The following is a 27,401-nucleotide window of genomic DNA, read 5'->3' as shown; positions in this document are numbered from 1 at the left end:
CAGCGTGGCTGGCAAGAAAGGGTATAAAAGAAGAAAAACTAATGACATGGCCTCCTTGTTCACCTGATCTGAACCCCATTGAGAACCTGTGGTCCATCATCAAATGTGAGATTTACAAGGAGGGAAAACAGTACACCTCTCTGAACAGTGTCTGGGAGGCTGTGGTTGCTGCTGCACGCAATGTTGATGGTGAACAGATCAAAACACTGACAGAATCCATGGATGGCAGGCTTTTGAGTGTCCTTGCAAAGAAAGGTGGCTATATTGGTCGCTGATTTGTTTTTGTTTTGTTTTTGAATGTCAGAAATGTATATTTGTGAATGTGGAGATGTTATATTGGTTTCACTGGTAAAAATAAATAATTGAAATGGGTATATATTTGTTTTTTGTTAAGTTGCCTAATAATTATGCACAGTAATAGTCACCTGCACACACAGATATCCCCCTAAAATAGCTAAAACTAAAAGCAAACTAAAAACTACTTCCAAAAACATTCAGCTTTGATATTAATGAGTTTTTTGGGTTCATTGAGAACATGGTTGTTGTTCAATAATAAAATTATTCCTCAAAAATACAACTTGCCTAATAATTCTGCACTCCCTGTATCTTCGTGAGTTAACTGATGTTAAGTATTTCCACATTTTCCCCTTTAAGGTACGGTTAAAACGCTCTACCACACATGATTTCATTTCACTAAAGGTTGAAAAATGTGTGATGTTATACTGCTCCATTAGTTTTTTTTTTAAATGTTTATTATAAAATTCCTTCCCTAAATTTGTTTGGAGTTTTTCAGGCACATGGCCCTCTCTCAGAATATCACCAAAAGCCTCAGCAACAGCCTGTCCTGTCTTGGTTTCAAGGCACCTAACCCATGCATAATTAGAAAACACATCATGTCAATAAGTACCTAACATTATCATTATCCGCAGAATATTCATGCATGTCAACCAAATCAGCTTGAAACTGTTTGTCAATCCCGTTAACCAAAACTCTATTTCTGGGGAAATGTATCCTTGCAGGTTTATGAAGAGTATATGTGTCATCTCCTTTTAAAAAGCGCTCCACGTCAGGTAATGACGACTTTAAGCCTGTTGCCTCACTGACAGCAATACGGAGCTTCTTTAAACTTCCTAAACCCCCGTGTGCAGGGTTGTGATATATTTTTCTCAGCGTGTTTTCCATAATCACTTTGACCAAACACAAATACAAATGACCAGAAAAAAGTGTTAACATACGTTTTTATTTAATTTTCTGTGTAGTGCACAGTAAGGTTTTTATAACAGATGTACATTAAATCTTGTGTCTCCCAGACCAGTAGTTTCCAACCATGTGGAGCAGCGCTGATTTAACACCGCGGGTGTGATGATTGGTATTTAGCAGGTATCCGACATTCTCATCAATGGTGCATACAATGTGCGGCACTGATCTCAGTTCACACAGAAGACGCTCTGCAGTGCTGATGATTTGGGCTTTAGTCTCACAGACGCTGTATGAGGATACAAACAGATGGATGGCTGGGATGAATCGGGGCGTCTGGAGCTTTTCCGTCACCTCATCATAGTAGGTCTCGAACAAAAACAGGCAATTCAAACAAGCAACTGTGCTGTAACTGGCTGGGGCATCCATAACATATCTCCTGCACATACTCATTCAGTGCCATCGACAGCATGGGGAAGGTTGCGAGTTTAATGTTGATTTCCGTTTCCTCAGAGGGGTGTGATCCTGCAGAGTCCTGTGAGCATCCTGGAGAGGGGGGAGGAGTCGGCGGGGTCTGGATTAGCAGTGCTGGAGGGGGAGACTCTGAGCGGTCCACAATACGGCAGATGTTGTCTGTAAAAGAAATCCATACATTGCATTTTTTTTAAATATCGGGTATAATACCAATGTCTCTCACACATAGACAACCTACCATGTGTTTTTTTTTTGTTTTTTTCAGTCCTCAGGGTTTTTGATGATTTTTGGCCTGAACAGGGCAGAAGGTAAACCAATCTTCGGGCCATGTGCGAGCTGATCATATACAAGACGCTTCCTAATATTCTCATAAGAAGAGTTGACCTGGTCTCTCTTGATAGGCTTATCAACCTCATTAAACACCCGCTGCAGTGCTCTCCAGTCTGACCACTGAATAAAAAACAAATCCTTAAACCATGATAAACGTTCTTCAAGGCTGAGGGGGTATGGGTTCAACCTCCAGTTTTCAAGGCCACGGTCCGCAATTACACCCTCCCTGTCTTCACACACACTAAGAAAAATGAAGTCGTCACCAGGACGATTGAAACGGTCCGCTTCTACACGGTAGAGTTCAGGCCCTGTTGGACTGACCCATTGTGAAACATAAAGCATCTCCGGGAACCCCGGTTGATCCAGGTCCGGACAGACGACTGAGCGAAACAGTTTCCAGTTTTTGATAGACATAGAATGTGTCCCGCCAACTCCCCAAATCTCCCCCTCACCAGAATCTACACACATCTAACCCTAACCCTATATATTCTTCTGATGACAAATATTTTTTTCCCAAATATGGAAAAGCCTTTAAAACAACCTTTTGCATGGGAGTATAAATTGCTGAATTCACGAGGTGCACCTAAAGGCACCATGAAAAGTGAGCGCATATTAAATGTTTATAAGGTGTACATGTTTATAAGTGTAGATGTCGTGACTGCGGTGAGCTAAGCCAGCTGTTGCTGTCTAGCAGCAACCTGTCACATTTCAAAGAGGAAAACAAAGCAATTCAAGTCCCACCACAAAAAACTACTGGCCATGTTTTACCTTTACTTGGTTTATCAATTATATGGACCACATGTATAATTTTATTACTTATTTACATGAAAAAATGGTAAATGATGAGATGGTTGGAGGGTAGTGTGTTTTCTCTCTTGCCTCTGACAGATCTGGAAGTGCCCCCTTGTGGCGTAACTTAGGATCACACTACACCTAAAATTACACTTAAATCTTAAAATGAAGATCCTTCTTTGACACGTAATTCATATTGAATAATGTGACTCCACATTATGGTGTGTCACATATGTTTACCTGACATGGTTTTATCCATCCATCCATTCTCTTCTTCCTTATCAGGCTGGAGCCTGTCCCAGCTACCATAGCAGAGGCAGGGTACACCCTGGAAGGTTACCAGTCTGTCACAGGGCTCACACAGAGAGATCGACAAGTATTTGCACAAACAACTATTTTTATGAGCAATTTTAGAATCACCAATTAGCCGAACCTCATCAGCCCCATGTTTTTGGACTGTAGGAGGAAGCCAGAGTGCCCAGAGAGGATCCACTCAGAAAGTTCCCACCCAGATGGTGGATTCGAACAGTGGACCTTTTTGCAGTGAGACCGTGCTGCCCTCCATATAAATTATTAGTATATAAAAGATCAGTAGCCACGTACAAATGAATGAATGTTGCCAGTTTCGCACTTGAGGGGAGCAAGTATTTGCTTGTTGTTGTTGTTTGCCTTTATTAAAAGGAATTTTGGGGGATTTCGTAAGGATTTTTTTTGTTGCCTGTATTGATTCAGATCCTGGATAAAACCACATTTTCTAAAATTAAAAATACACACAATACAAAAGCCAAGGTTAAAACAATGAGGTCATAAGACAACTGAAGACAGCAGGATTTTATACTAACAGTAAATATTCTGTCGCTTATTTAGTTTCTTAGAATTCAGACACATTTGAATAAAAGCAAAACCTCAGAGAAGATAAATAACAATGCGAGCAGCTGTCAGGAGAACACAGAGAACCAGCAGTGCCACAATGTCAGAGGCGACCTTTGACCCTCTGTTTGATTTTGCATGTTAAGAGTCAGGAGCTTCACCTGATGAACATTTTTCAGGAGCCACAGGTGTGAGAGTTAAGAAATGTGGATCATTTATAACAGTTATAGCTTCTCACACTGAAAACTCTGAGAACCACAGGCTCATTATCTTATACTGGATGGCTCGATGTTAAATGTGACATAACACTCACTTCCTATTTTTAATAACACTGACGTGAATTACTTATTCCATTGTAACAATTCACACGTCTTTCTTTCTTCGTTCCTTTCTTTTTCCTGTAAAAGTGACAAAAAAATAATTCATAGTTTCTTCTGTAGTTATATGATGTACTCACTGATTCAGTATCACAAATGTTTTGTAATTTTCTAGATGGCTTTAATTTTACAAAACAGGATCATTTATTATTTTTTAAAAGTTTAATGAATTTCACAGGTGCTCCCACATTTCGTTTACATGTTAATCACATCAAAACTGAAAAGTATCAGATACAAAATATTACTCGTGTTTATTTTACTGTTTTCATTTTATTTCTGTTTGTGGCATTATTTTTAAAAATTACATCACTTCATTCTGGTGTTTCATACGTGAATTTCAGTCACATACGTTTTTAATCTGTCCTTTTACTCCTGCTTTCTCACAAATACTTCTGTGAGGCTTTGAGCAAAATGCATCAAACCAACAATCATCAGCTCCACCTTTTGCTCCCATCCTCGCACAGTCCTCTCCATCAGGATGTTCACCATTGTGCCCTTTCCAATTGTCTGGCTCGTTGCGACTCCAAAACTTCAAACTAAGAGATAAAGAACAAAAATAATTAGTTTAGTAAAAACTGATAACTTTAATTCTGGAAGTGAAAAAAATATATTTTCACAACAATCAAACCTTTGATCCAGTGATGATCCGTCCACCCACACCCATCTGCCCTCTGCTGCTGAGTCTGTCAGTCCGATCCAGAACTTGTCCTCATCTCTAGTCATTACATCTCTCAGTCTTCTCTCCAGGAAACTCTGATCAGGAAAAGAAGATGAAAATTACCTTGTCAGACTTTTCTGTGCTGAGAAGGTGAAACATAAAGATGTAATAAAACATATGAGAACATGAACCTGCAGCAGTGTTTCATACCTGCTCCTCTCTGCTGTCTATCTTAACCAGGTCTCCTCCTTTAGCTCTACACTCATCTCTGCTCTTGTTCCAGGATGATTTATTGTTGGAGAAGTAATAGCACTTTCCTCCATGTAGCTCCCAGCCTGCTTCACATTTATAACAAGGATCATCTTTGAAGAGATTACAGCAACGACTTCAGTCAGGTGGAAGAATCACTGTTCATGTTTGTGTGAACTCAGCTTGAAGTTTGTGTCTCAGAGACAAAATCTATAACTTACCTATTACTTTAGGTCCTGGACAGGTCGGCTGCACCGTGCTGCATGATTTTATCTTAGAGAGAGTCTCTGTTAGAATAAAGAATAAAACAGTCGTCAGTCATTCATCATCTATTTTTATCTAAAGCTTGAATTAAAAAACAAATAATCATTTACATGAAATAAAAAAGACCGACTCAGCTGTGTGTCATGAGTTTGATTTAGACTGAAGGTTAGAAACAATCTTACCTGTGAAATTTCTTTCACACTTCATTTTGTGATGTTTCAGGTTTTCGAGCTCTTTGTTCGTTCTAATTTTGTCAAACGCTGATTAAAAAAGAACAAACAAACCAGTCAGTCAGTGAGGTTTGTTTACACTGAAAGGATTTTTGTAGCTTTGTGTTTTCAGTGTTTCTTTAGTTCTCATGTTTTCAACTGCTGATTTAAAAATGAGAGAAAAAAACAGACAGATTTTTCAAAAAACTCTGAAAAGTTGGACGCATCTTTAATTTGCTGCAACACGATTAAAACAGAGCCAGTGTGGGCAATCTGCAGTGTTTACACCTTCACTGTAAATATTTTGCTTCTCATTTAAATTTACAGAAAATTAGATCATTGATTTTTTTTTAACTCCAGAAAGAAAAAGAAAACCACACAAACTCACAGAGACGATAAATAACGATGAGAGCAGCTGCCAGCAGGATACAGAGAACCACCAGTGCCACTCTCTCTGTGGTGACCTTTGACCTTCTGTTTGATTTTGCATGCTGAGAGTCAGCAGCTTCACCTGATGAACATTTAGAGGAGACACAATGTGAGAGTTCAGAAAAATGTGTATTTATCAGTTACAACAGTTTTAAACAGTTTCTCATGTTACAATACTTTAGTACTATTACAGCACACTGAACTGTAGCTGAGTGTCAATACAAGAACATTAAAGATGATTAAGATGCTTTGCACAGGAAACACTTGAGTTAAAACATGTTAACATGTCACACATCCTTTTGGTCAGTTCCTGTTTTTGTTTTTGCTCTTCACAGCTTCATTTTGCAGAACTTTTAAACACTCTTTCTTCATCAATTACTTTTGACTTTTACATTTCTGATTTATTAAAATATTTTAAAAATTCATATGATTAAACAATGAATGTGGGCTCAACATATTTTTAAGTCGTATACATATAATGTTGTTCTATTCCAGCACCAACATCTTAAATTTAATTAAAAGTCTGATGATGATCACTCAGATCTGACTGAAGCTCCGTCACCTTCCTGTTGTTTTACCACCACATTAATGTTCTTACCTTCTATGAAGCTCTGCGGACGACTCATCATGCTGAAACTTCAAGATCCTGACTTCAGACTTAATCCAACAGTCTCTGAATCACAAAACACAACAAAATGTTGAAAATATTCTTCCTTTGTCATTTATCATAGATTCAATTATTTATACATTTAATAGAAAACAGATGTAGCTAAGCTTTGATGCTCACTCTAATTGCTTCTGTAGAAATGTTTAGCTTATTTTAGAGTTTAGACATGTGTTAAGATAGAATGTAGAATTATGGTAGAGACACTGACACTGCCCTGGATATAAATAAAGGCCTGATTGTGTCATGAGCTTAGAAGTAGATTTGTAACTTGATAACTGTGGTCTGGAGGGGAGATGGTATTTATGGCCCCTAGGAAGAGACACACACCCACAGTGTTTTAACTAATATACTCCCACACCTATATGCACACTCACTCACGTGCACTCACACATACACGCGGGTACGCGCACACACAGGCACTCACGTGCTCGTGCATACACACAGAGACAGAGTTTCCAGCACACCATGGGGGATTTATGATGGGGTCGCCTCTATAAAGCTGCCTGGAACTAACAAAGGGGTGAAGATTGTTTCAGAGGGACACCGACCTCGTCTTCCCTTCTAGAAGTGCATGCTTAAATGAAGATGAATAAAGATGAATAAAGTTTTTGTAAAAATGACTACTGGGTCCGGTGCCATCTCTGGAGGCCCGAGGAATAAAAAAAGAACCGGGGTAAAATTGATTTCCCAACACTTCCTTACTCCTTCTAACTTCTGTTTTACAGCTTAAAAAAAGCAACTTCCTGTTCCTAAAGAGGAGGGAGGAGGCTTCATCTGCAGTCTGGCTCCTCCTGTCTGAATAACTGCTTTTATTATAACTGAAGCAAGGTTTCTTTATTTATTGATGAAATGTCTGTCCCTGTGGTACATTGTGCTGATCTCTTACATACAAATGCAACAACAGTTTTATGAGTTGCATCACATTTGCAGGCAGTTAAAAGGAAGATAAAAATAAAAAGTATTAAAGCAGAACAAAATCAGGAACTGCCCATGAGATGAGGTGATATTTTAGGGTGCTGTTAAAATAGTTGTTTCACAAATGTGGCACAACCCAAAGTTTTCTCAACAATCAAGCCTTTTGCACAATCCTGAACCATCCACCCACAAATATCTGCCCTCTACTGCTGAGTCTGTCAGTCTGATCCACAACTTGTCATCTTCATTCATGATGTTTCTCATTCTTCTCTCCAGAAATGTCTGAACAGAAACAGTTGAGGAAATGACCTCAGGAGACATGTCTGTGTAGGTTCTCAGTCACACAGGTCGTGGTGGAATCGGGCTTAGTTTAGGAAATTTAAGTTAAATTTAGGACATTTTTTAATCTCCAGTCTCTTTCTTCCTGAGATCCTTGTCAGACTTTTCTGAGCAGAGATGATGAAACATAACGATGTGATTTAATACATAAGAACATGAACCCTCATGTTGGTTCATGTTTAGCTCCACATTAATTTCTGCTTTATCAGCAGTTATTAAAACTCTCGTTAAAGAAACTTAACTAAAAATAGCAAAACTCTTTCAAATTACTTAAAATACTCTATTTAATTTATTAATGGCTTAATTAGTTGTATTTTCTAATAAATTTGATGCTGTACCAGAAATTCCCAAACTTATATTAAAATGTCGATCAAAAACACTAAAGAAATGTGAATGCTGTAAAAACAACCATTTAGGGGTCAGTCATGACAAGTTTTACAGATTTTTATTTACAGCTTTATTTTTCAGACCTTTAGACCAATTTTTTTTTAATGTTTCTTTGACTCTCATTTGTTCAAATGCTGATTAATAAATTGGATAAACAGAAACGGTATGCTGATCAGCTGGAACTTAAGAGCAAAGTAAATGTTTTAGCTTCCTGTAAATAGCATAATTTGCTGATTTTTCTAAATGACTCACAGACCACTAACTCAGCTAAAAGTTAGTAAAATTTAACTGAGGACTTCACAAGAAAGCTCAAAATAGACACTGCACTTTCTCGTCAGCAATACGCCTGCAGAGTATGAAGTAGATACACAAAGAAAATGCACAAACACACACATACAAATAAGGAGATGACGGACTTCAGAGTCACTTCCTCACTTTGACTCTACAGTAAAAAAGCAAATCTTCTCTTCAGTTTATTTCTCTCAGCAATTAACAAACACAACAACAACAGTGAGAAACATAATAAACATTCTCATAATGGACGCTGACTGGACTCATCGTTCATACACGTGATTATTAGTTACTCCTCTTTACCTACCAGGCAGCTCTGCTGTGGCAAATCACACTTGAGGTCTTAACTTCAGAGTAACAGCCTCTGCAACAAAAAACACAAAACTAGATTACAGACCAGTGTGGTGTGAATACTCATGGCTGCTGGTAAAATGTGAGTTTATAACTTCACTATATTCACATTAAACTAAAATGCAGCAAACAGAATAAAAAAGATTTTCAAAGATTTTTCTTACAAAACTTTTCTCTCATACAAACACAAACAGAAAAGATTACAGTCTCCATTTACCTTTCTGTCTCCTCTTGTAAAGTTCACACAAGAGCAAAGTTCTGCAGACATTCAGACATTTTACAGCTTTGTCAGCATCACTGACTACAGACAACACTGAAAAATGACGAAGGCTTATAAAGCGCCACGCTTCCTCAGAATCTGACTTTTTTAACTTGTGGTCATTCACTTCCCTTTCTGTGCTGAGAAAACATACAACAGGACAGAACGAGTAAGAAGTAAAGAACAAAAAAACCATACCACTAATCAACCAGAAGGGACTGTTTTTTGTTTTTGTTTTTTTCAGTTATTTCTGTGTTGCAAAATATGTTGTATGAAAGCATTTATATGGCCTCAAATTGTGGGGATAAATATTTTGTACTTGTAACTTTTGTAACCTTGTAAACAAAAATATGTGTGTATAAAAGATTTGTGTTTGTGAACAATTATACAAGTCACAAATGTTTTTTTATGAAGGTGTCTTTACACATACAAAGCAAAAAACTTCGTGTAAAATTCTGCGCTTAAGTTCCCTCGCTTGTGTGTGAGGTTCAACTTGCAAGTATGAATTTTGGCCATTATTTTCTTCCTTTCAGCTGATTGGTCAATGTCATGTCATAAATTTAACAATCCAATCAGAGAACAGATGTGTTTGGATGTTGGAGTGGTGCTTTACTGAGCTTCAGGTCATATATATTAGAGTTGAGAATTTAACCGCTGATTGCAATTAATTAATTTGCAAAAGAATAACTTGTTAGAAAAAGTTTAATCACACTTTGCATTCCAAGCAAAGGAGAACTTTTGTCGATGCACGATTTTCTGGTATACTGATTACACTGATGCACATAGCAATACACAGAAAAGGTGTGTTGCTAGGACTGATCAGAGGCAAATTTCGTTTCAAAATACTACCCGACGGACGCCTTGATAAAAGCGTGGTTTTGTGTAAACTGTGCAAAAAGAAGTTTGCAAACCACCGAAACACTTCAACCTTACGGTGCCATCTAAATGCAAAATTTGTTGCAGCAAGCACAGCAACTGTGGGAGCTGTTAGTGCTAGCAGTTCGAGTACTAACAAAAGGTGTTGGCAGCCCAAACTTGATGAAATGACTGGCTTCAGGACCAGTTTGACCCTGATGAAGGCAACAAGCTGAAACGCGTTGGTCAATTATTAAAGTTGTTCTTCTTTCCTCAAGTGTTGCTGGAGTTCCTGTTTTTTTAATTCTCTCATCTTCTCCATGCACCTTGGAAGCAGGTGAAGTTGTGCCAGGATTTTTTGCTGTGATTCAGGACCAGTTTGTACAGAGCAGAATCCACCATCAGCGAGACAGACTGCCCGCTGCAGTGGTGGTCCAGTCGAGCAGACCCACCCACAGCTATCTGTCCTGGCCCGCATGTATTTGATTAGTCCTGCCGCTTCTGTCCCATGTGAGAGACTGTTCTCACTTGCAGGTCACATAGTAACAAAAAAGACAGCTGCCTTGAGCTCTGAAAATGTGAACAGGCTAGTAAGTGGCTGAAAAAGACGGACAGTGAATAAGCATGGAGGTAGTGTGAATCCAATAGGTTTGCAACTTTTTCAGCCTAATGTACAAAATAATGTTGGCTAATGTTACTCAGAGTATAAAGGTGAAGCTGCTCAAATAACCTGTTATGTTTCTGCCTTATTTTTTGGGAAGAAAAACTGCACTTTATGCTGAAATTATTATTATTTAAAGACAATGTCATTTTGAAAATGTACTTAAAGTTCTTAAAATAACACTTTATTTTTAAGTCTGTCCAATTATGGCCAGGGATATTTTTTTTTTCTGTTTTGCATTGAACTGCAGGTTAAATGCTTTTTTCCCATACATTAAAAGAGCCCGAGTTTACAATATTCATGTCCATGTCTATTATTTGATTCTGTTGCCCACTAAAACCCTTTAAAAACCTAAATAAAAAAACCTTTTAAAAAAAACCTGCAGGTCCATCCTGATTGGAGAGCTGGCAGCTGCTGATTGGTTTCCTGATCAAGTGGCCAAAAACCCTCTCCAGCAGTTGTCGTGGGGCAGCAGCTGACAGCAGCAGCAGACCCATTGTTGGCCTCCAAAACCCTCGATGACTTTTGTGTGTGCGTTCCCTGAGGATCGCTAAGTTTTGTAAATAGACTGTAGATACTTTTCGCATGTAAATAGGTACTGAAGCAGAAGGGGTGAACTGCCTTATTATTTTCAGGAAAGTTTTTCTCTTATTTATTCAGTTTTGGAGTTAGGGGTAGCACTTGTCTTTGGTTTTTGTTTTACCCAGGGTTTAGTTAGCACCTCCCTTTATGGAATAAGCTTGTTTTGTTTGTTATTTTGGCCTTTGTTCACCCCGGAGATAAAACTTTTAGTTTCGTCACGATAAATTCACCTTGACTTGTAAATTGGCTTCTGGGTATGGCTTTGGGGACCACGGCAGGGTCACTTTCCTTTTAACCCTTATGTTGCGTTCCTGTACCCCTAGGCCGGGACGTAACATAAAGTAATGGATAATTGCTATGGATCGGTAAAAATTGGACATAAATAACTTGAAAGGTAGATTGCAGAAGTGAGATCAAAGGTCAAATGTGACGCGATATTTGGATTTAAAATATAAGGTGTTATTTACAAGCCATGTGCTGCCCTCACGACACGTGACCATGTGAAGCTAGACAGCCAGGGAACAAAATAGACGAGATCTTCCACACAAGGCTTGCTTTTCTTGCTTTTAATGAAGATCTTTTAAAGCCTTATCCTCTCTCAAGGCTTCTCCTTTCTATTTCTTATTTGTAACTGAAACATACAGAAAGTGAAAATAAATTGCTAGCTAATAGACATCTTAATGAGAAACTTAATGATTAGCCTAGCTTAACACGTGCGTTACATTAGCATCACAGTTAACTCCAGGTAAATACATATAAAAGTTGTTTCTGAACATATTAATACTCACAAAGACGAACGTTTCCCAAGGTACAAGCGTGTAGAGCACTTTTAGTGTGTACATGAGCTTATTCACGGTTTTAATACAGCCGAAGCACTTTTCACAACATTAACGGAGAAAATACGTCAAAGATAGGCAAACGATCAGAGCGCTCCCTCGCTCCCATTTCCGCACATACAATACAAAGATCGCTTGTGATAACGATGTCTCACTCTGAGCAAATTTCAATCCCACACATCTTAACTGTTTATAGCATGAATTACTTATAATATTTCTTAACTTTGAACTTATTTATCACCTTGCTTACGTAACTTAATCAGATTATGCACTAATTACTGACTTTTGAAGCGAGATCGATCAACTGCAGACCAGACAACAAACGATGGAGACACCAGACAAGTGCAATCAAACGATGAGTTTATTAACACAGGAGAGGAAATATCAGCATATGTCTTCCTCTGACAAAAATACATTGAATGCTGGTTTTATAGCATAGAAAATTAACGCCCACACATACACGTCAATACAGGTCAAAAATACATTGTGTACAGTCATTGGCTACAGACAAGGGTACATCTTGTACATCTCTAATAACTATAAACAGACATGTAACTTCTCTTTTCTATAACACCTGCCTTTTAAGGTAATAAACTTCAAGCTTCAGGGTCTCTAAGGGCTAATAATTGACCCTCGTCATCAATCACTAAGTAGACAGAATTGGCGCAGGTCTCAAAAAGAAGCAGAAGACACTTGGGCCTTCGCTCAGGCCTGCTGCTAGATTTAATGTGTATTGTAAGCATGCATGCAATTAACCTGCTATGTTCACTATATAAATGTAGGATAAATTGAAAGCACAGATCAAACTGCCTTGTATAAACAGTTCAGGCTGGTGGTGTAATGGTGTACGGGACATTTTCTTGGCACACTTTTGGCTCCTTAGTACCAACTGAGCATCATTTAAACCCCACAGCCTAAATGAGTGTTGTTGCTGACCACGTCCTTCCCTTTCTGACCGCAGTGTACCCACCTTGTGATGGCTTGGTTTCTTGAACATGACAATAAGTTTACTGGCCTCCACAGTCACCTGATCTCAGACCAACAGAGCACCTTTTGGATATTTAAAGCATTTACTGTGTAATCCTGTCATGTCAACATGGACCAACATCTCTGAGGAATGTTTCCAGCACCTTGGTGAATCTGTGCCATTAAGACTTGAAGCAGCTCTGAAGGCAAAAAAGCGGTCCAACCCAGTAATAGCAGGGTGTACCTAACAGAATGGCTGGTGAGTGTATATGGCAGCTCATAACAACCCTGCAATCATGCTGATGTTGCTACCACCCCACCCCAAAACACTACTGCAGAACCTTCCATCCACCACCTTCTTTTATCTCAGCATAGTTTTTAGACACTTTAAACAAACAAAGCTCTCTGGTTGGTTTTTAACCTTTAGACAGCGTGATGCTAGCTGTTTTACCGCTTAATGCTAATGCTAAGCTAAGCATCTCCTGGCTGTAGCTCTGAATAAAGAGAGATATTAAGCTTCTCATCATATTTCCCAGAATGCTAACTAATCCTAAGAAAGTGACACGGATCCTAACAGGCTTAAGCATGATTAATATGGCAGAGATTCCTAATAGTGCTATTAAAGCACGAGAGTGTTTCTGTTTGTTTTGATTTTTAATGGTACACAACATTTAGTCCAGTCACACAATATCACTACATGGGCGTAGAGCATGATGGAGTCTGTGAAAAGATTTTGTTTATTATTCAAATATGCTTTGCTTGTGATTGTGTAAACTCTGAATGACGATTCACCCTGATAAACATGAAGCCTTGCCTATGCTTATCAAATGCCTGTGAAGACAAGTTCCTGTGCAAAGAAGAACGGAAAGTGCCACTTAAGTAGACGTTTAGTATAGTACGGACAGAATGTTTAGTAAGAAATGCATTTGTCTGTTAAGCAATCTATATTCTGAGAACTGGCGGAGACTGCCTCCGCCCTGTTGTGCCTATATAACCTGCAATAAAGAAGTGTACTGGTGTGACTCTCATTAGAGACGTTCACCCCATGTACATGTGATTGATTATATTGTCTCACTGTGTCTCTGTTTTACTTTGGCAGCCTTCTATTTGGGAGATTTTCCTCCAACATTTCTTGGTCCTTCGAAGCCGGATGAGACAGCCTATTTAAAGCAGCTCTCACAGAAGGCGCCTCACCAGGTCCCGTCGGTGCGAGAAGCCCACGTTGAAGTCTGCCGGCAGCTCACATACTAGGTGTGTGATAAAGTCCAAGGACGTGAATTCGGGTCTTGGCCAACGTTTTACAAGCGGTCCGCACCGTCGGGGGCTGATCAGGTGCATCTGAAGAAACCAGCGCCAAGGTAGGACAGACTACTTTGAGATAATAAAGGTTTGCGCAAAAACGAAAACGAAACTTAAGACTCGTCCAAGACAGACTGGAAGCATTAAGCTCGTCTTGAGGACTGGTAGTCAGCTCGCCCGCAGAGGGTTGGAAGCACTAAAATAAATATTGAGCTCGTCATAAGTGATTGGTAGCTCCCCGAAAGGGTAAAATAGGCCTAGCTCGCCCACAGTGGCTGGAAGCAGTACGCTCGCCTTAAGAGGCTGGTAGCGTGAACGCGCGTTAAAACTGTCTGTCTTTTATTGTCTTTTTTGGTGGAATAAGTTGATTTTTACAGCACAATAAGGAGGCTGAACTATTCCACTGATTTGTTTACTGGTGGTCGCTGAAGTACTGGTGAATCGAGAGGAAGGTCGTGTTTTATCACATAAAGTTGACACCGCTTTTGAGAATAGCTCAAAAGTAGAAGGGCGTGTCAGCCACCTCTCTCTGTTCTCGTGCCAGTGAAAGCGCCGCAGGTGTGTGTGTGTATTACTAAGCGCTAAATACATAAAGAAATAAATAAAATAAGTAGAAATAAACATATAAAACAAATAAGAAAATGGGAAATAAAGCAACAAAACTCACTGCTGACGAGCAGTGGCTAGAAAAGAAATGTCCAGGCGCCGGACAAATTAGTGCATATAGATGGAGAAATCCAAAGAAAACTAAATGTCCCACGTGGGAGGGAAAATGCATTAACTAAATTATAAGAAACCCTCCAAGCAGAAATAAATACTGAAAAGGAAGCTAAAAAGAAATCAAAGCATACACAAGAGTTGTAATATTTTAAAGCATGGAAAGAGGAATGAAGTGGAATAAACAAAAGGTTAAATTAAGGTTAACTTAAATTAAAGCAATGAAACAAAATTGGGAAGACAACCAAGCTGAATGAATAGAATGCGTGAAACCAGATAATTCACACAAAATATATCAAATAAAAAAGAGAGATGCATAAGGCATATTAAGGCTGTGTCATTGTTCAGCCAAGGAAAATGTCTCCAGCTTGGGAAGGTGTGAAGCTGCAGGTTCACACAGACCCGTGATGGATACATAATAAAATATAAACTAATATACTATTGTATATTAGTAGTAAAGTAGTGTATTGTAATATACTATTGCTGTTATAAAAAAGGAAAAACAATACAATGATAACATTAATAATGACATACTATTAATAGGAAGAGGCACCTCAGTCAGTTATGATGCGAGGTGGAAGATTGTTAAAAGTAGTCTGATTCAAGCTTAAGGTTTGCTCAAACTCAGTACAATGATATAGGAGATGAAGAAAATAAGGAAATAACTACACTAATCAGGTGCATAGAGACACTTGACCTGCTTGTAAACCTGTCATCTTAGATGAGACTTTGTTGAGATGAAGAGCAAACCTATACTAACAACTAATAAGCCAAACCCTGTATACAACAGCTAAAGCTACAGGTTTGAGAAGCTGAATAAAATGAATTAAATATGTGGACACTACCAAGCTGATGAGCAAGTTACACATAATGATTAGGCATATGATTTACTAATGCAGATGTAATAACTTTATTCTAAAATTCAAGGAGAACAAACAAGAACAACATCTTCAGTTATGTCTTGTTGTTGTTCTCTGTGCAGTGTGCTGAGTTTTGTTTTTTGTTTCTTTTGTTTTTTGAAATGTTGCTTGAGTGATGAGTGCTGTAACTTCCGAAGTAGCTCTCACCATGTGTCCTTGATGATGATAAGTCCAGAGCCAGCTGAGAGCTGGGTTATCTGTTTTGTTTTATGTGACAAGGCTGAGAAATTAAAACTTAGTTTCTTGTTTTGAAAAAAAAAAAAAGAAGGAGAGGTTTTGTGTTTCTCAGCCAAGAACAACTACAATTTTGTTTTCTGTTTTGAGAGAGGATAATAATAATAATAATAATAATAATAATAAAACAAAGAGTGATGTTTTGTTTAAGTGTTGAAGCAGGCTAATACTGCAACATACCGTCTAGTGCATGATCTGCGAGCAATATATGAAATCATCTCATTTATCTTTAAATAAACTCCAATTATGGAGACCTGAAGTCACATGCTTAGGGCACACCCTCAGGTGAAGGCAGAAAGCTACTGTGGAATTACAGGGATTATCTTACATAACCATCATCTTTATCATTGCATTAATTATCATTTTATTCAAGTGTTTATTGAAGTTGCTGGCATTATGTTATAATTTGTATTACAGGGGTTATCATAATCAAATATTAACATATTTATTACAGGTGCAGTTATAACCACTTTAAATCGTTGAGTTAAATCTATAATCTTAAAAGCTTATATGCTGAGTATTTTGTTACAGTAAAATAGTGGCTGAGCAAAGGCCTGAATGTATTCAGCTTCTTGTTGTATTTGAGTTTGCCTAGCAACAGGTGACGCAAAGAGGAGGACAAGTCCATGGGGACCTCATCACCATATTTGGATGGATGCCAGAAAGGGGAACTCCTGTCTCTGCAGTTATCTCTTAAGATTGATCAGTGTCTGTAGAAGAGGCAAATAATGTTCTGTACATGCAAATTATGTGCTGGTAAACGCATGAGGGGGCGTCATAATACCCTGATGTTATAAAAGCAATCTGAAGTGTATTTTTGGTTGGGGATTTACAACTGATGGTTTCCAGTTTACATCTCCCCACGCTGCGTGTATTCATTAAAATCAATTGTTTGAACGGCCTTTTCTGGACTATCATTGTTTTACTCTCGTCCTCAATTTCGGACCCTTAACATTTGGTGCATTGGCCAGGGTTGAGGACATAGAGTTGGAGGTTGAGACCGAGAGGGTCCGAGGCGCTCGAACGAGCAGACACGAGTCAGTGGTCGAAGTGAGTGGACATAAGCCGGCTTATTCAAAGGTAAGGCACTACCTGTTGAATTATTTCCAAACAGTGCTGGATTGGTTATGACAAAATTAAAGTTTACTCACTGAAATTACTGGTAAAGGTCTGTTTTTGATTTTGGTGAAAATCTCATGAGAAGTGAAGTTAAAGAAATGATAATGAAACGTTGAAAATAACTAAAGAGAATAAGAGAAAATAAGTAAATAGTAAAGAGAATAAGTGTATTTAAAGCAGTTGGACTGCAGAGTGAAGTTAGAGTTATAGGTTATTGGCGAAGAGTTTGTGACAGTTAAGTCTTAATTGAACATAAAGCCGGGCTTGGACATCAATAACATTGCTTGTGTAATTTTATGGGGTGTCTTCAAAAGTAATTAAATTTGTGTAGTGCGGGATTCTGGGAATTCTGAGAAGTGCATTGTCGGAAGGTGACGCTTCCAATTTGTCGGTGACGATCGACATCTGCCTCGGTGAGGGATAGTTCACTTGGCAAGTGTGGAGAACAACGAGGCTCCAGAATAGCTACTGACTAGGTCAGTTTACCGTCCGGGGCGGTGGTTTGCACTTTTTTGGTCAGTAGAAACCGGGTTTCGGGCGTGTAACTTTAACTTAAAACTTCGGGGAAGTCTGGGATGTGAAATGCCCCAAAATAGAGCTTCTCGGCAGGGGTTGAGTTGGTTGACGCTTTTAAATTGTGTTAGGGCATTAGATATGTGACCACGGTCCGGGGCCGAGACTGGTTAATTGATGACAAAAAACTCAGGGAGTTTATCGGTTGGACCGTTAATTTAAATTTGTCGAAATTGTGTAGGTTTTAAAATGTCAGGCCTAATACTGCAGTTGTAATTATAAAGACGTCTGGGTAAAATTGTGTGTGAGAGGAGTCTGTGAGTCAGGCTGGTATTATTTTTAGACTGTGTGTGTGTGTGTGAAAATGCAAATGAGGCAGCTGCGAGGTCCCTAGAGTTTTAGGAAGTTCATAGAGAGTGTTACACATTGCTGAACGCCTGTATTTAAGATGCTGGTTTTGTTTATTACAATATTGTAAGTAAAGTTTTTATTTCTTGCCATGACTGTATGACTGTTTGCGGGGTTTTGAGATAGGATATATAAACTGTTGATACTTATGACCGTTATTTGGGGTCTGAAAACTGAAATTGACTTTTGAAATAATTTCATTAATAAATATGTCTGTAAGTGATGTCCCTTTGGTGTATATAAGTAGTTAGATTTGACAGTCTTGTTTACATTTTGGCTTTATGTTAATATAGGTTGCAACGGGCACAGAGGAAACACAGTACAACATCTTAAGGGTTTAAAATAATAATAAATAAATGAATGAAGTTTCTTAAGGGTTTTTGTGTGTGTTTTTAGGGATAGTTTAGAGTGGGTTTTTAGGGGGAGTGTGTTTGTGGTGTTTGTGTGTGTAAAACGGAGATAACATGAAAACAGAGGAATTAGAGACTAGAATGTCCTAGAAGGCCATAAAATGCAAATTAAGAAGCTGTGAACTGCTTAAACCACAGTTGGTTTCACAAGTACTGCTGCAAACATTGTTGTATGCGTGTGTTTAAGACGCCATTTATGTTTATTAGAGGGTTATAAATAAAGTTTTGAGTTGCTGTAGTGGATGTATAGTAAGTGACTGAATTTTGATAGATGTATATATTTTGAGCCATAAAGGCTGGTGTGTTTTACTTTTCAGTTATGTGTGTGTGGTGAGAAGCTGTGTGTGAGACGATGAGAGGTTTCAGTTTTTCTTTTTTTCTTTTGACTTGCTCTTTCTGATTATGGAAGGCATGTCCAAGTTACTCGTATGAAAGCGTATTTTGAGTGATTTTAACTGTGTGAATGCTGTCAGTATTTGATTTGAGTGACTCTGTGTGATTTGTACCAAATAGCAAATAAGTCATAATAACACTAGGGAGGTTTATAGTAGAATGAGTGAAAAAGTAGAAGTTTGAGAGAAAAGGCAGTGTGTGTGAGATGATTATGAAAGTATTGTGTGAATGATGTCACAAAAAAAAAAAAAAAAAAAAAAAACTGACAAATGCAAAAACTTAGTATATTTAAAAGTGTGTGTGTGAAAGGAAGGTGTATTGTTTTTAGACCAAGACTTAGTAAAACTAAAAGAGGGTTTGTAGACTGTAAATATGAAAAAAAAAAAAAAACAAGTGTTTGATTAATTTGTAGAAACAGGAAAGAGAAACAGGAAATACTGTGCTGCTGTGTGTGTGACAGGAAGGTGTGTGTGACTGATGATGTCAGGGGAGCACCCAGAGAAATGGACAGAGTTAAATTCTAAGAAGATGAAGCAAATCGAGGTTTTAAGATAAAAAAAAATGAATATAATACTAATTGTATGCTTGAGTGTGTCAATACAGGTGGGCGTCTCTCAACTTTGGAACCTTGAGTTCAGCAGCAGAAAAGTAGATTAAAAGAATTGGGAGAATAAGCCAGTTTTTGGCTCGAAATTGTGCGGCTGGATCTCTCACTTTGTCCCTGAAGCGGAGAAGAAGTTCAAAGGACAGTTAATCGCCTGATGAAGACCGATAGAACATCGTGGACTTGAATACAGCAGGCAAACGACAGTGCCACTGATCCATTAACACTGATGACGACTGACGACCAGCAGCAGCATGTAAGAGTAATGCAAGATGTACTGTGAAAATACAGGCTGGGCAGTTGAACAGTGGGATAAAGAATTGTGGAAGAGCACTGGACATTGAGTGATATTTTGCCATGCTGGGACTTAACTTAAAAGAAAAGGCTGTAAAGAAACAGAGAAGAAGACAACAGCTGAGTTGAGACTGTGTTTGCTGGAACTTTGAAGCCCGAACAGGACACGGTGAATGAAAAAGGACCGGTGAGAGATGAAGCTGGACGAGTTTGACTGCGAGAATATAGGATATAATTGGATTGAAAATTGAAGCCTGAACTCATGAATTGTTTAGGGATGTCCACCACAGCATAACAAAGAGGTAAACATTAGAAAAGGTAAGAATAATGAAAGAAAATAATTGTCATTACCTTAATGAATAGAAAACACACATACAAATTGTTACATGTGAGATTATTTTTGAAATGAATCAGAAGTGAGATAGTTTGAATCTAAAGCTCAGTGGAAAATGCATGAAGTAAAACTGATTATAATTTAGGATGCAATGAAGATGCAGCTTACACTTAATTAAGATGATCACATGGCAGGCAACGGAGAAAGCAGCTTACACTCAATTAATGTAGATTGCAAGGAAGAACACGCTTACATGCATGGCATAATTGGTATTTCTGACCAGAGATAGAGAAATGGGTCATTTAAGCACTTGTGATAATAATGAAAATGTCTTAGTTTCGTTATTTTCAGGAGTAAAGCAGAACCGGATCAACTCTCCACTGCCGCAGTCGGAAGAAAATTATAGGTTGACATCACTGGATATGTTAAGGCAAGTTTCTGGTTGGATTGTTCACAGAATGATGTGTCCATGAACCTGAAAAGCAAGCCCTAACACCTGGCTGAAGACCAGGGGGGCTGTTATTTAAGGTGGGAAATCAAAAATTTGGGTTAGTAATTCGGGAAAGAGAAAACTGACTGTTTAAGTGCAGAATTGTCAAGGAGTCTGAAATACTGGAAAGCAACATATGCAAAACCAAACATACACAAACAGAATGCATTAACCTTACAAAGACAAGCTCATGAAGATTAATGAATAGAGATTGATTAAAAACCTGGCTAAGAACACAAGCATACGCAATGAAGATCAGCTTGCTGCTTGTATGAGTGAGAGAATGGTGTGAATGTTTAATATAATAGATGGAAAAAACAAAAGAAAAGTGATTAAAGTAGTGTACTGAGTGATTAAAACCAGTGATTAGTATAGAAAGAAAATGAAAGTAATTCAATAATGTGATAAGTTTTAAACATGTATTTCTCTTGCCAAGTTTACTTGTGGAGATATGATACAGTATGTAAATTAGCTCGAGTGAGTGACGACAGAGGAGCTTGCTGTGTGTGTGTGATTGAGGCCTTGAGGAAAGGAAGCAAAGTAGACAGTTCAGAGGTGCAAATTTGGACAAGAAATTTATAATTTAAGTGTTGACACATTGTTATAACGTGTTTATATTTTAGGCTGAATCTAAGTATGGTGAAGTGTCAAAGGGGACATGGTTGTGTGTAAAACGGTGCAGCTTTTGACAAGGTTTTCAGTGAGTTGAATGGGTGAAATTTAAGATTGTTTAAGATTTTTGGGGCTGTTGTTTTTCATTTTAATAGAGGGAGCTTTGATAAACATGGACATGTCTAAAAGGGCCCATAGTTTTTATAACAGTGCACTTAGAAAAAAACCTGTCAGGTGATTTTGTTTTGTACTTTGATGAGCTAACAATCAGCTCTCTTTTTTCATTTTTGCTCTAAGCAGGCCTGGAAGAGAGTGAACTGACGGCGCGGACAAATTACCAAGTAAGGATTGCAGCGAGTCAATCCAGTAAAAAGTATAGAGAACTATTTTCCTAAAAAGGAAAAACGAAATAAAACAAATGATTGAGCTCATTTTGCTGATGTGGAGCATCTGATGACGTGCGCGGAGGGCTGCAGATCAGCAAAAAATATCATGTGTGAATGCATGTGAGTGAATGTGAATGACTGGACTAAGGTGGGAACGAGTAAATGTGGACAGACAATTTACCATGTGAGGAAAAGAAAGGGGATGCTTTGTTTTGCTTTTGCCATGAGCAGGACAAGTGGAAGATTTAATTCTGGGGATGCTGAGGTTTGCTTGGAGGGAATTTTTGTTTTATTTACTGGGGTTGGATTATGTTATTACATTATAAAATGCTAAATGCTAAAAGGGAAACATTGTTTGATATAACTCATGCTACCATTAACTGAAGAAACACATGATTGATAACTGTTCTGTTTTAAGTTTTCTTTATTGTAACACAGATTGGATCATAAAGGGGGAGAGTTGAGTATGAAATATAAAGTATAGGTTTTGTTTCCAGGAAATTCTAAGGATCCAGACTTTTGCATGGAGCAAGGACTTTGAGAAGATTTGACATGATGATTAAATTGATTTTATTCCTTAAGCACAGGTTTTCAGGGCTGGAGCAGATCCACCGGAGAGGAGGATTGCTGAGCTGTTCTGAGAGATGATATGACTAACCTTTTTCCTTTAATTTCTTAACCCCGGGTGATGCATTTTGAGTTTTTTGAGTTTTTATTTATTTGGACACATTTGGTGTGTCCAAATATAAAGGGGGAATTTAAGAGGTAATTTGAGATGGGTTCTAGGATCATTTTATGACTTTTGGGGTTGTTGATAATTTAGATATGGTAAAACTGAGGCAGAAATTGTTATTTTTAAATAGAGTTATTTTTAAAGTAAAATGAAACTCCCCTGCTTGATTTAAAATAGGCGAGGCCAAAGGCCTGTAGCTTTTAACTGTATAGCTCTTAACTTGCAGGGATGGCGTGGAGTGTAATGAATGAATGCAAAACATGCTTACAGACACAAATATGACATAGATTTATTTTATAGGGCAAAGGTGGAACACATGGTGTTTTGTTTCTGCTTAGCAACTAATGAGGTAAAAGGTGTTAAAGATGAATACATGTAATAAGTGAACAGGAAACATGTGAGGCTGAGACGGGTGAAACAAAATGTTGTAAATAATGGAAACTTGTGTAACTGGCATTAACAGTAATTTTTGCATGTTAGGTATATGCTTGAAGCAAAAAGAGGTGTAAATCCTGATAGAAATTCTGAAGCGTGCTTTCTAGCGGAGAGTTAGGCTGACATGGGGATGGTGTATATTTTACCCGGGGTGTGTTTAATAAAACTAAAAGTATTGCTCACACACATAAAGAGTATTGAGATTAAGTAAAGTTAATAAAAAGGATAAAGCCCAGAACATGATATTGTGAACCAAGTTTGAATAATTAAAGGAACATTGGATGAACACAGTAGATTAGTGAGGTGTAGCAGAGAGAGGTTTTTGTTTTCTATCCTTTACAGGAGAAGATTTCAGGACCACAGCGACCATAGGGGGGCGAGAATCCTGGAAGCCCCAGACCGAACGGAACCAACCAGAGAAAGGAGAAAAACAGAGCACAAATACACCTAGTTGTTTATGTTACAAAGAAGGTCAAAAGCTTGTTAGACGTAGGTTATAATGGAAGCATAAAAGGGATGAGAGGAACTTTACATAACATAGAAATCCTGGAACAATTCGTAAATTGCCCAAACACAGTGTTCAGACCGGATATGCGCTACCCGTTAAAGGGGGCGAAGAAATCAGGCCTAAGTCTGAAAAATGAAATGGGTTAACTCGATAGAGGAGGTTTCCAAAGGTTGAGAAAATAATGTAGGCCCTTTTACCAGGAGAAAGCTAATTGTATCTTTTACACTTTACAGTGTGCACTGAGGGAAGTTAGGAATAGTTTAAACTAGGATTGAAAAAATTAAACTAGGTGAAAAAGGGGGTGTAGCAAGTAGATTTAGGGCAGCTCACAGCCTGGCGTAAACGCAAGGTGCCGTCACACAGCTTAAGTTATTAGATTTATTTTATGACAAAATAATAAGGAAACATTGTTTATCAGTAATATTGTTTACAGGGTTCATATTGCATTGAATATGTTTGTCATCACATTCATTCTATTCACAGGTTTAGTTCATTTTATACACATTGCATATCTGTGCTCGTTTAGAGTTGATGTTCTATCCAAGAGGGTTTTAAGCTTCACTGGTGAGAGTGTCCACGTGATACATGTTGAGGGAAGATGAGAACATAGCAGGTTAATTGCATGCATGCTTACAATACACATAAATCTAGTAGCAGGCCTGAGCGAGGGCCCAAGAGTCTTCTACTTCTTATTTGAGACCTGCGCCAATTTAGTTTACTTAGTGATTGATGACGAGGGTCCATTCCACTAGATTTCCACTAGAGAGGGACCCAGGAAAGGAGCAGAGACCACTTAAGCATGAAGTGTTTTCAAGTGGGAGCTGGCGTTTTATTACTGGACCACCTAGATGAAGTGAGGTTATTGTCTGGTTTGCTGAGTCAGGGGACGGCTAGAGAGGGTCAGAGCGAAGGTAGTGGACCTGGGAATGTGACGTCTTTGGAAGACGTCAAGAGAGGGAATTGTGGAATTACAGGGATTATCTTACATAACCATCATCTTTATCATTGCATTAATTATCATTTTATTCAAGTGTTTATTGAAGTTGCTGGCATTATGTTATAATTTGTATTACAGGGGTTATCATAATCAAATATTAACATATTTATTACAGGTGCAGTTATAACCACTTTAAATCGTTGAGTTAAATCTATAATCTTAAAAGCTTATATGCTGAGTATTTTGTTACAGTAAAATAGTGGCTGAGCAAAGGCCTGAATGTATTCAGCTTCTTGTTGTATTTGAGTTTGCCTAGCAACAGGTGACGCAAAGAGGAGGACAAGTCCATGGGGACCTCATCACCATATTTGGATGGATGCCAGAAAGGGGAACTCCTGTCTCTGCAGTTATCTCTTAAGATTGATCAGTGTCTGTAGAAGAGGCAAATAATGTTCTGTACATGCAAATTATGTGCTGGTAAACGCATGAGGGGGCGTCATAATACCCTGATGTTATAAAAGCAATCTGAAGTGTATTTTTGGTTGGGGATTTACAACTGATGGTTTCCAGTTTACATCTCCCCACGCTGCGTGTATTCATTAAAATCAATTGTTTGAACGGCCTTTTCTGGACTATCATTGTTTTACTCTCGTCCTCAATTTCGGACCCTTAACACTACTAAACAAAGAAAAGAAGCTATACAAAATGCGCCACAGCCACAAAACTAAGTATTCACATTCTTTCTGACTCTTTGTGAGCCTGAGTTATGACCTTGGCTCCCTGTTTTTCTGCTTCCACCAAAGGTGGGGGTGACGCTCCCGTGGCATGTGCTCTGTTCTCTTTACTATCACAAAGGAAAAAAAAAAAGAGAGAGGCCCCTACTCTCTGAATACAATATTCTCTTCATAACTCGGCAGTATGAAATGTCATGAAACAGTGTAACTCACTCACAGTAAATCAGCAGTAAATCAGCAGTATAGGATAATACAAACCTATCTGATAAATCTAATGATTTTCACATTCTTTTAACTAAGAAGTGTGATGCAAACTAAAACTACATACTGATTACACAAGAAGTATGATGTGGCCTACAGCAGTATCATGATTCACTCATTTTGATTACAGGTATAATGTAATATAATCTCACAACTGCTACAAGCACATTTGCCTTTCTTAACACACACGAGTGAAAGGCAACTGTTAAGAAAATGCCCTTTTGGGTGAGACAGGCCCAGAGGCCCTGCATGCAAGCGTACTAACACACATACATGCAATGAAGAGCAGCTTACACTAGAGCACACACTATATGTGCGCCTCTATATCTCACATTGGTGTTAAAACAGGAAAAACTTAATATTTTGTTATCAACTGCTGAATTTACCCACTACTGACATTTAACCCTCCAGCTTGCAGGACAATAGGTGAAACGTTTGTGAAAACAGAGAAGGAAAAATAAAGACACAGAGAGAGTCCGGTATGACCAAGCAGTGATCAGACAATAAATTTAGTTGGTAATACAATAAATTGTGAGATGCTTTCTCCTTGATTGATGCAACACAAGTAATTTACTGTATGGAGGAAATTCTCTTTTGTGATAATCTTTTGAACGTGCATTTCTGTTGACCTGTCACTTTAGAGCATTATAAGCTGATATGCAAATTAGTTGATTGATATTAGATTTGAAAAAATAACTGTATTATAAAATAAGTGAATAAGATGTAACAACGGTTGAAATTAGTTTCTTGTTTCTAGTGTGTGGAGAAGGTTTTATCATGGCACACATCTGTTTACATGGGAGAAAACTCATCATGTGATACGACATTTAGCAATATGCTTCTGATGTTCAGCACATCAGAAGGATGACTATGAAATTACAAAGGATGAACAAAAAGCAGCTCCCACAGCTGAGCAAAAGAAATGGCTGAAATGCGGAGCGCAACTAAGAGAGGACTTGATGATTTGTGAAGGAAAACCAATACTTCCAAAATCTCTACACAAAACAGCAGCCTTAGTGACACATGTAGTTACTCTCCATGCGTCAACAGGAGGGATAGGAGATATCATCTCCAAAACACTTTTACACTCTAAATTTCGAAACTTCAGCAAAAGAATTTGTCATGATTTGCCAAAAACATAATGCACATAATGCACACCACCTCATCCTTTTCATACAATCCACATGGGTTTTATTGAGCTAAATGAATGCCAAGGCTCAGAATACGCTCTAGTGATCATAGACGTGATCTCAAAATGGCCAGAAATCTATCCAGTAAAAAAAGCAGATGCCAGTAGCAAAATGTTTGTGAAACCATTTTATTTCAATATATGGCATCCCCACTCTGATAAGATCAGACAATGGGACACATTTTGTCAATGAAGTAATCAGTAAGGTCTCTGAAGCACTAGGAAATAAAACAGAGACTGAGAAAATGCATGGAAGAAACAGGGAGACCATGGCCTGAGTGTACAGGCCTGGTAAAAATGTGGATGAGACTGACACAAAGTTCCCAGAAACTCACAACTTGAAATTACTTGAAAATAAAGAGATTGTTCTAAACAACTCTCCAGTATCTTGCAGGTTGAAACCAGGCGACTGGGTCCTGATCCGAGTTCTCCACAGAAAGAATTGGAGCTCGCCCCGCTGGGAAGGACCCTACCAAGTGCTCATCACCACGCCAACCGCCTGTAAGATAGCAGAGAGACCATCTTGGATTCACCAAAGCCACTGCAAGAAAGTGAGTGACAGCCCAGACTCCTAGGCGCCGGCACCCCTACCCTCAGGTGATCTGACTGGTGAAGGGAGGGCTGATCGGGTATATCCCGCCCTCTGCTTCTTGCCAGTAGTCTACTCACCTGAGGACCTAGGTGTGTTTGGTCGCCATGAAGACTCCTGTTGTCCTCGTGGCTGTCCTCCTACTCTCAGCAGGACTCCTCATGTTTCTAGAGGATGGTACAGAAAACGAACAGCACCATCTACGGACGAGATGGACGCATGACAATTCACACCTCCGTGACATGACACAAGACCACATCCACCCATGGATGAATAACGCATGGTACCGCTACGTACATGACAGAACTAAGGGAGAGCCTAATA

At 38.5% G+C, this 27,401-nt stretch overlaps 1 protein-coding gene and 1 long non-coding RNA gene across 13 annotated transcripts in view; one reads left to right on the top strand and one right to left on the bottom strand.

Moving 5' to 3' along the window:
• Positions 1-1,221: 1,221 nt before the first annotated feature.
• LOC100710612 (CD209 antigen-like protein E) overlaps positions 1,222-27,401 on the bottom strand; it is a 79,989-nt gene continuing 53,809 nt past the window's right edge. For 6 of the 12 annotated variants that reach the window (XM_019350753.2, XM_025902481.1, XM_025902487.1 and 3 more), the window contains 4 exons: positions 4,909-5,060; positions 4,669-4,793; positions 4,482-4,576; positions 1,222-1,830 (listed from right to left, as the gene is read on the bottom strand). In XM_019350753.2, the coding sequence (XP_019206298.2) occupies positions 1,556-1,830; positions 4,482-4,576; positions 4,669-4,793; positions 4,909-5,060 (647 nt within the window). In that variant the 3' untranslated portion in view covers positions 1,222-1,555. Of the gene's footprint in view, positions 1,831-4,481; positions 4,577-4,668; positions 4,794-4,908; positions 5,061-5,168; positions 5,235-5,393; positions 5,472-5,808; positions 5,932-6,447; positions 6,523-8,751; positions 8,813-9,016; positions 9,199-11,944; positions 12,251-27,401 lie in introns of those variants that run through there. The other 6 variants (XM_025902486.1, XM_025902483.1, XM_025902484.1 and 3 more) reach the window with 6 other exon arrangements.
• LOC109196569 (uncharacterized) lies at positions 13,657-27,320 on the top strand. Its single transcript, XR_002058009.2, has 2 exons — positions 13,657-14,316; positions 26,873-27,320. It is a non-coding gene; the product is annotated as an uncharacterized LOC109196569 (long non-coding RNA).

Source organism: Oreochromis niloticus, linkage group LG22, assembly GCF_001858045.2.
Source record: "Oreochromis niloticus isolate F11D_XX linkage group LG22, O_niloticus_UMD_NMBU, whole genome shotgun sequence".
Taxonomy (NCBI): domain Eukaryota; kingdom Metazoa; phylum Chordata; class Actinopteri; order Cichliformes; family Cichlidae; genus Oreochromis; species Oreochromis niloticus.
The sequence above is the reverse complement of the archived record's forward strand: the minus strand, read 5'-3'. Positions and strand labels throughout refer to the sequence as shown.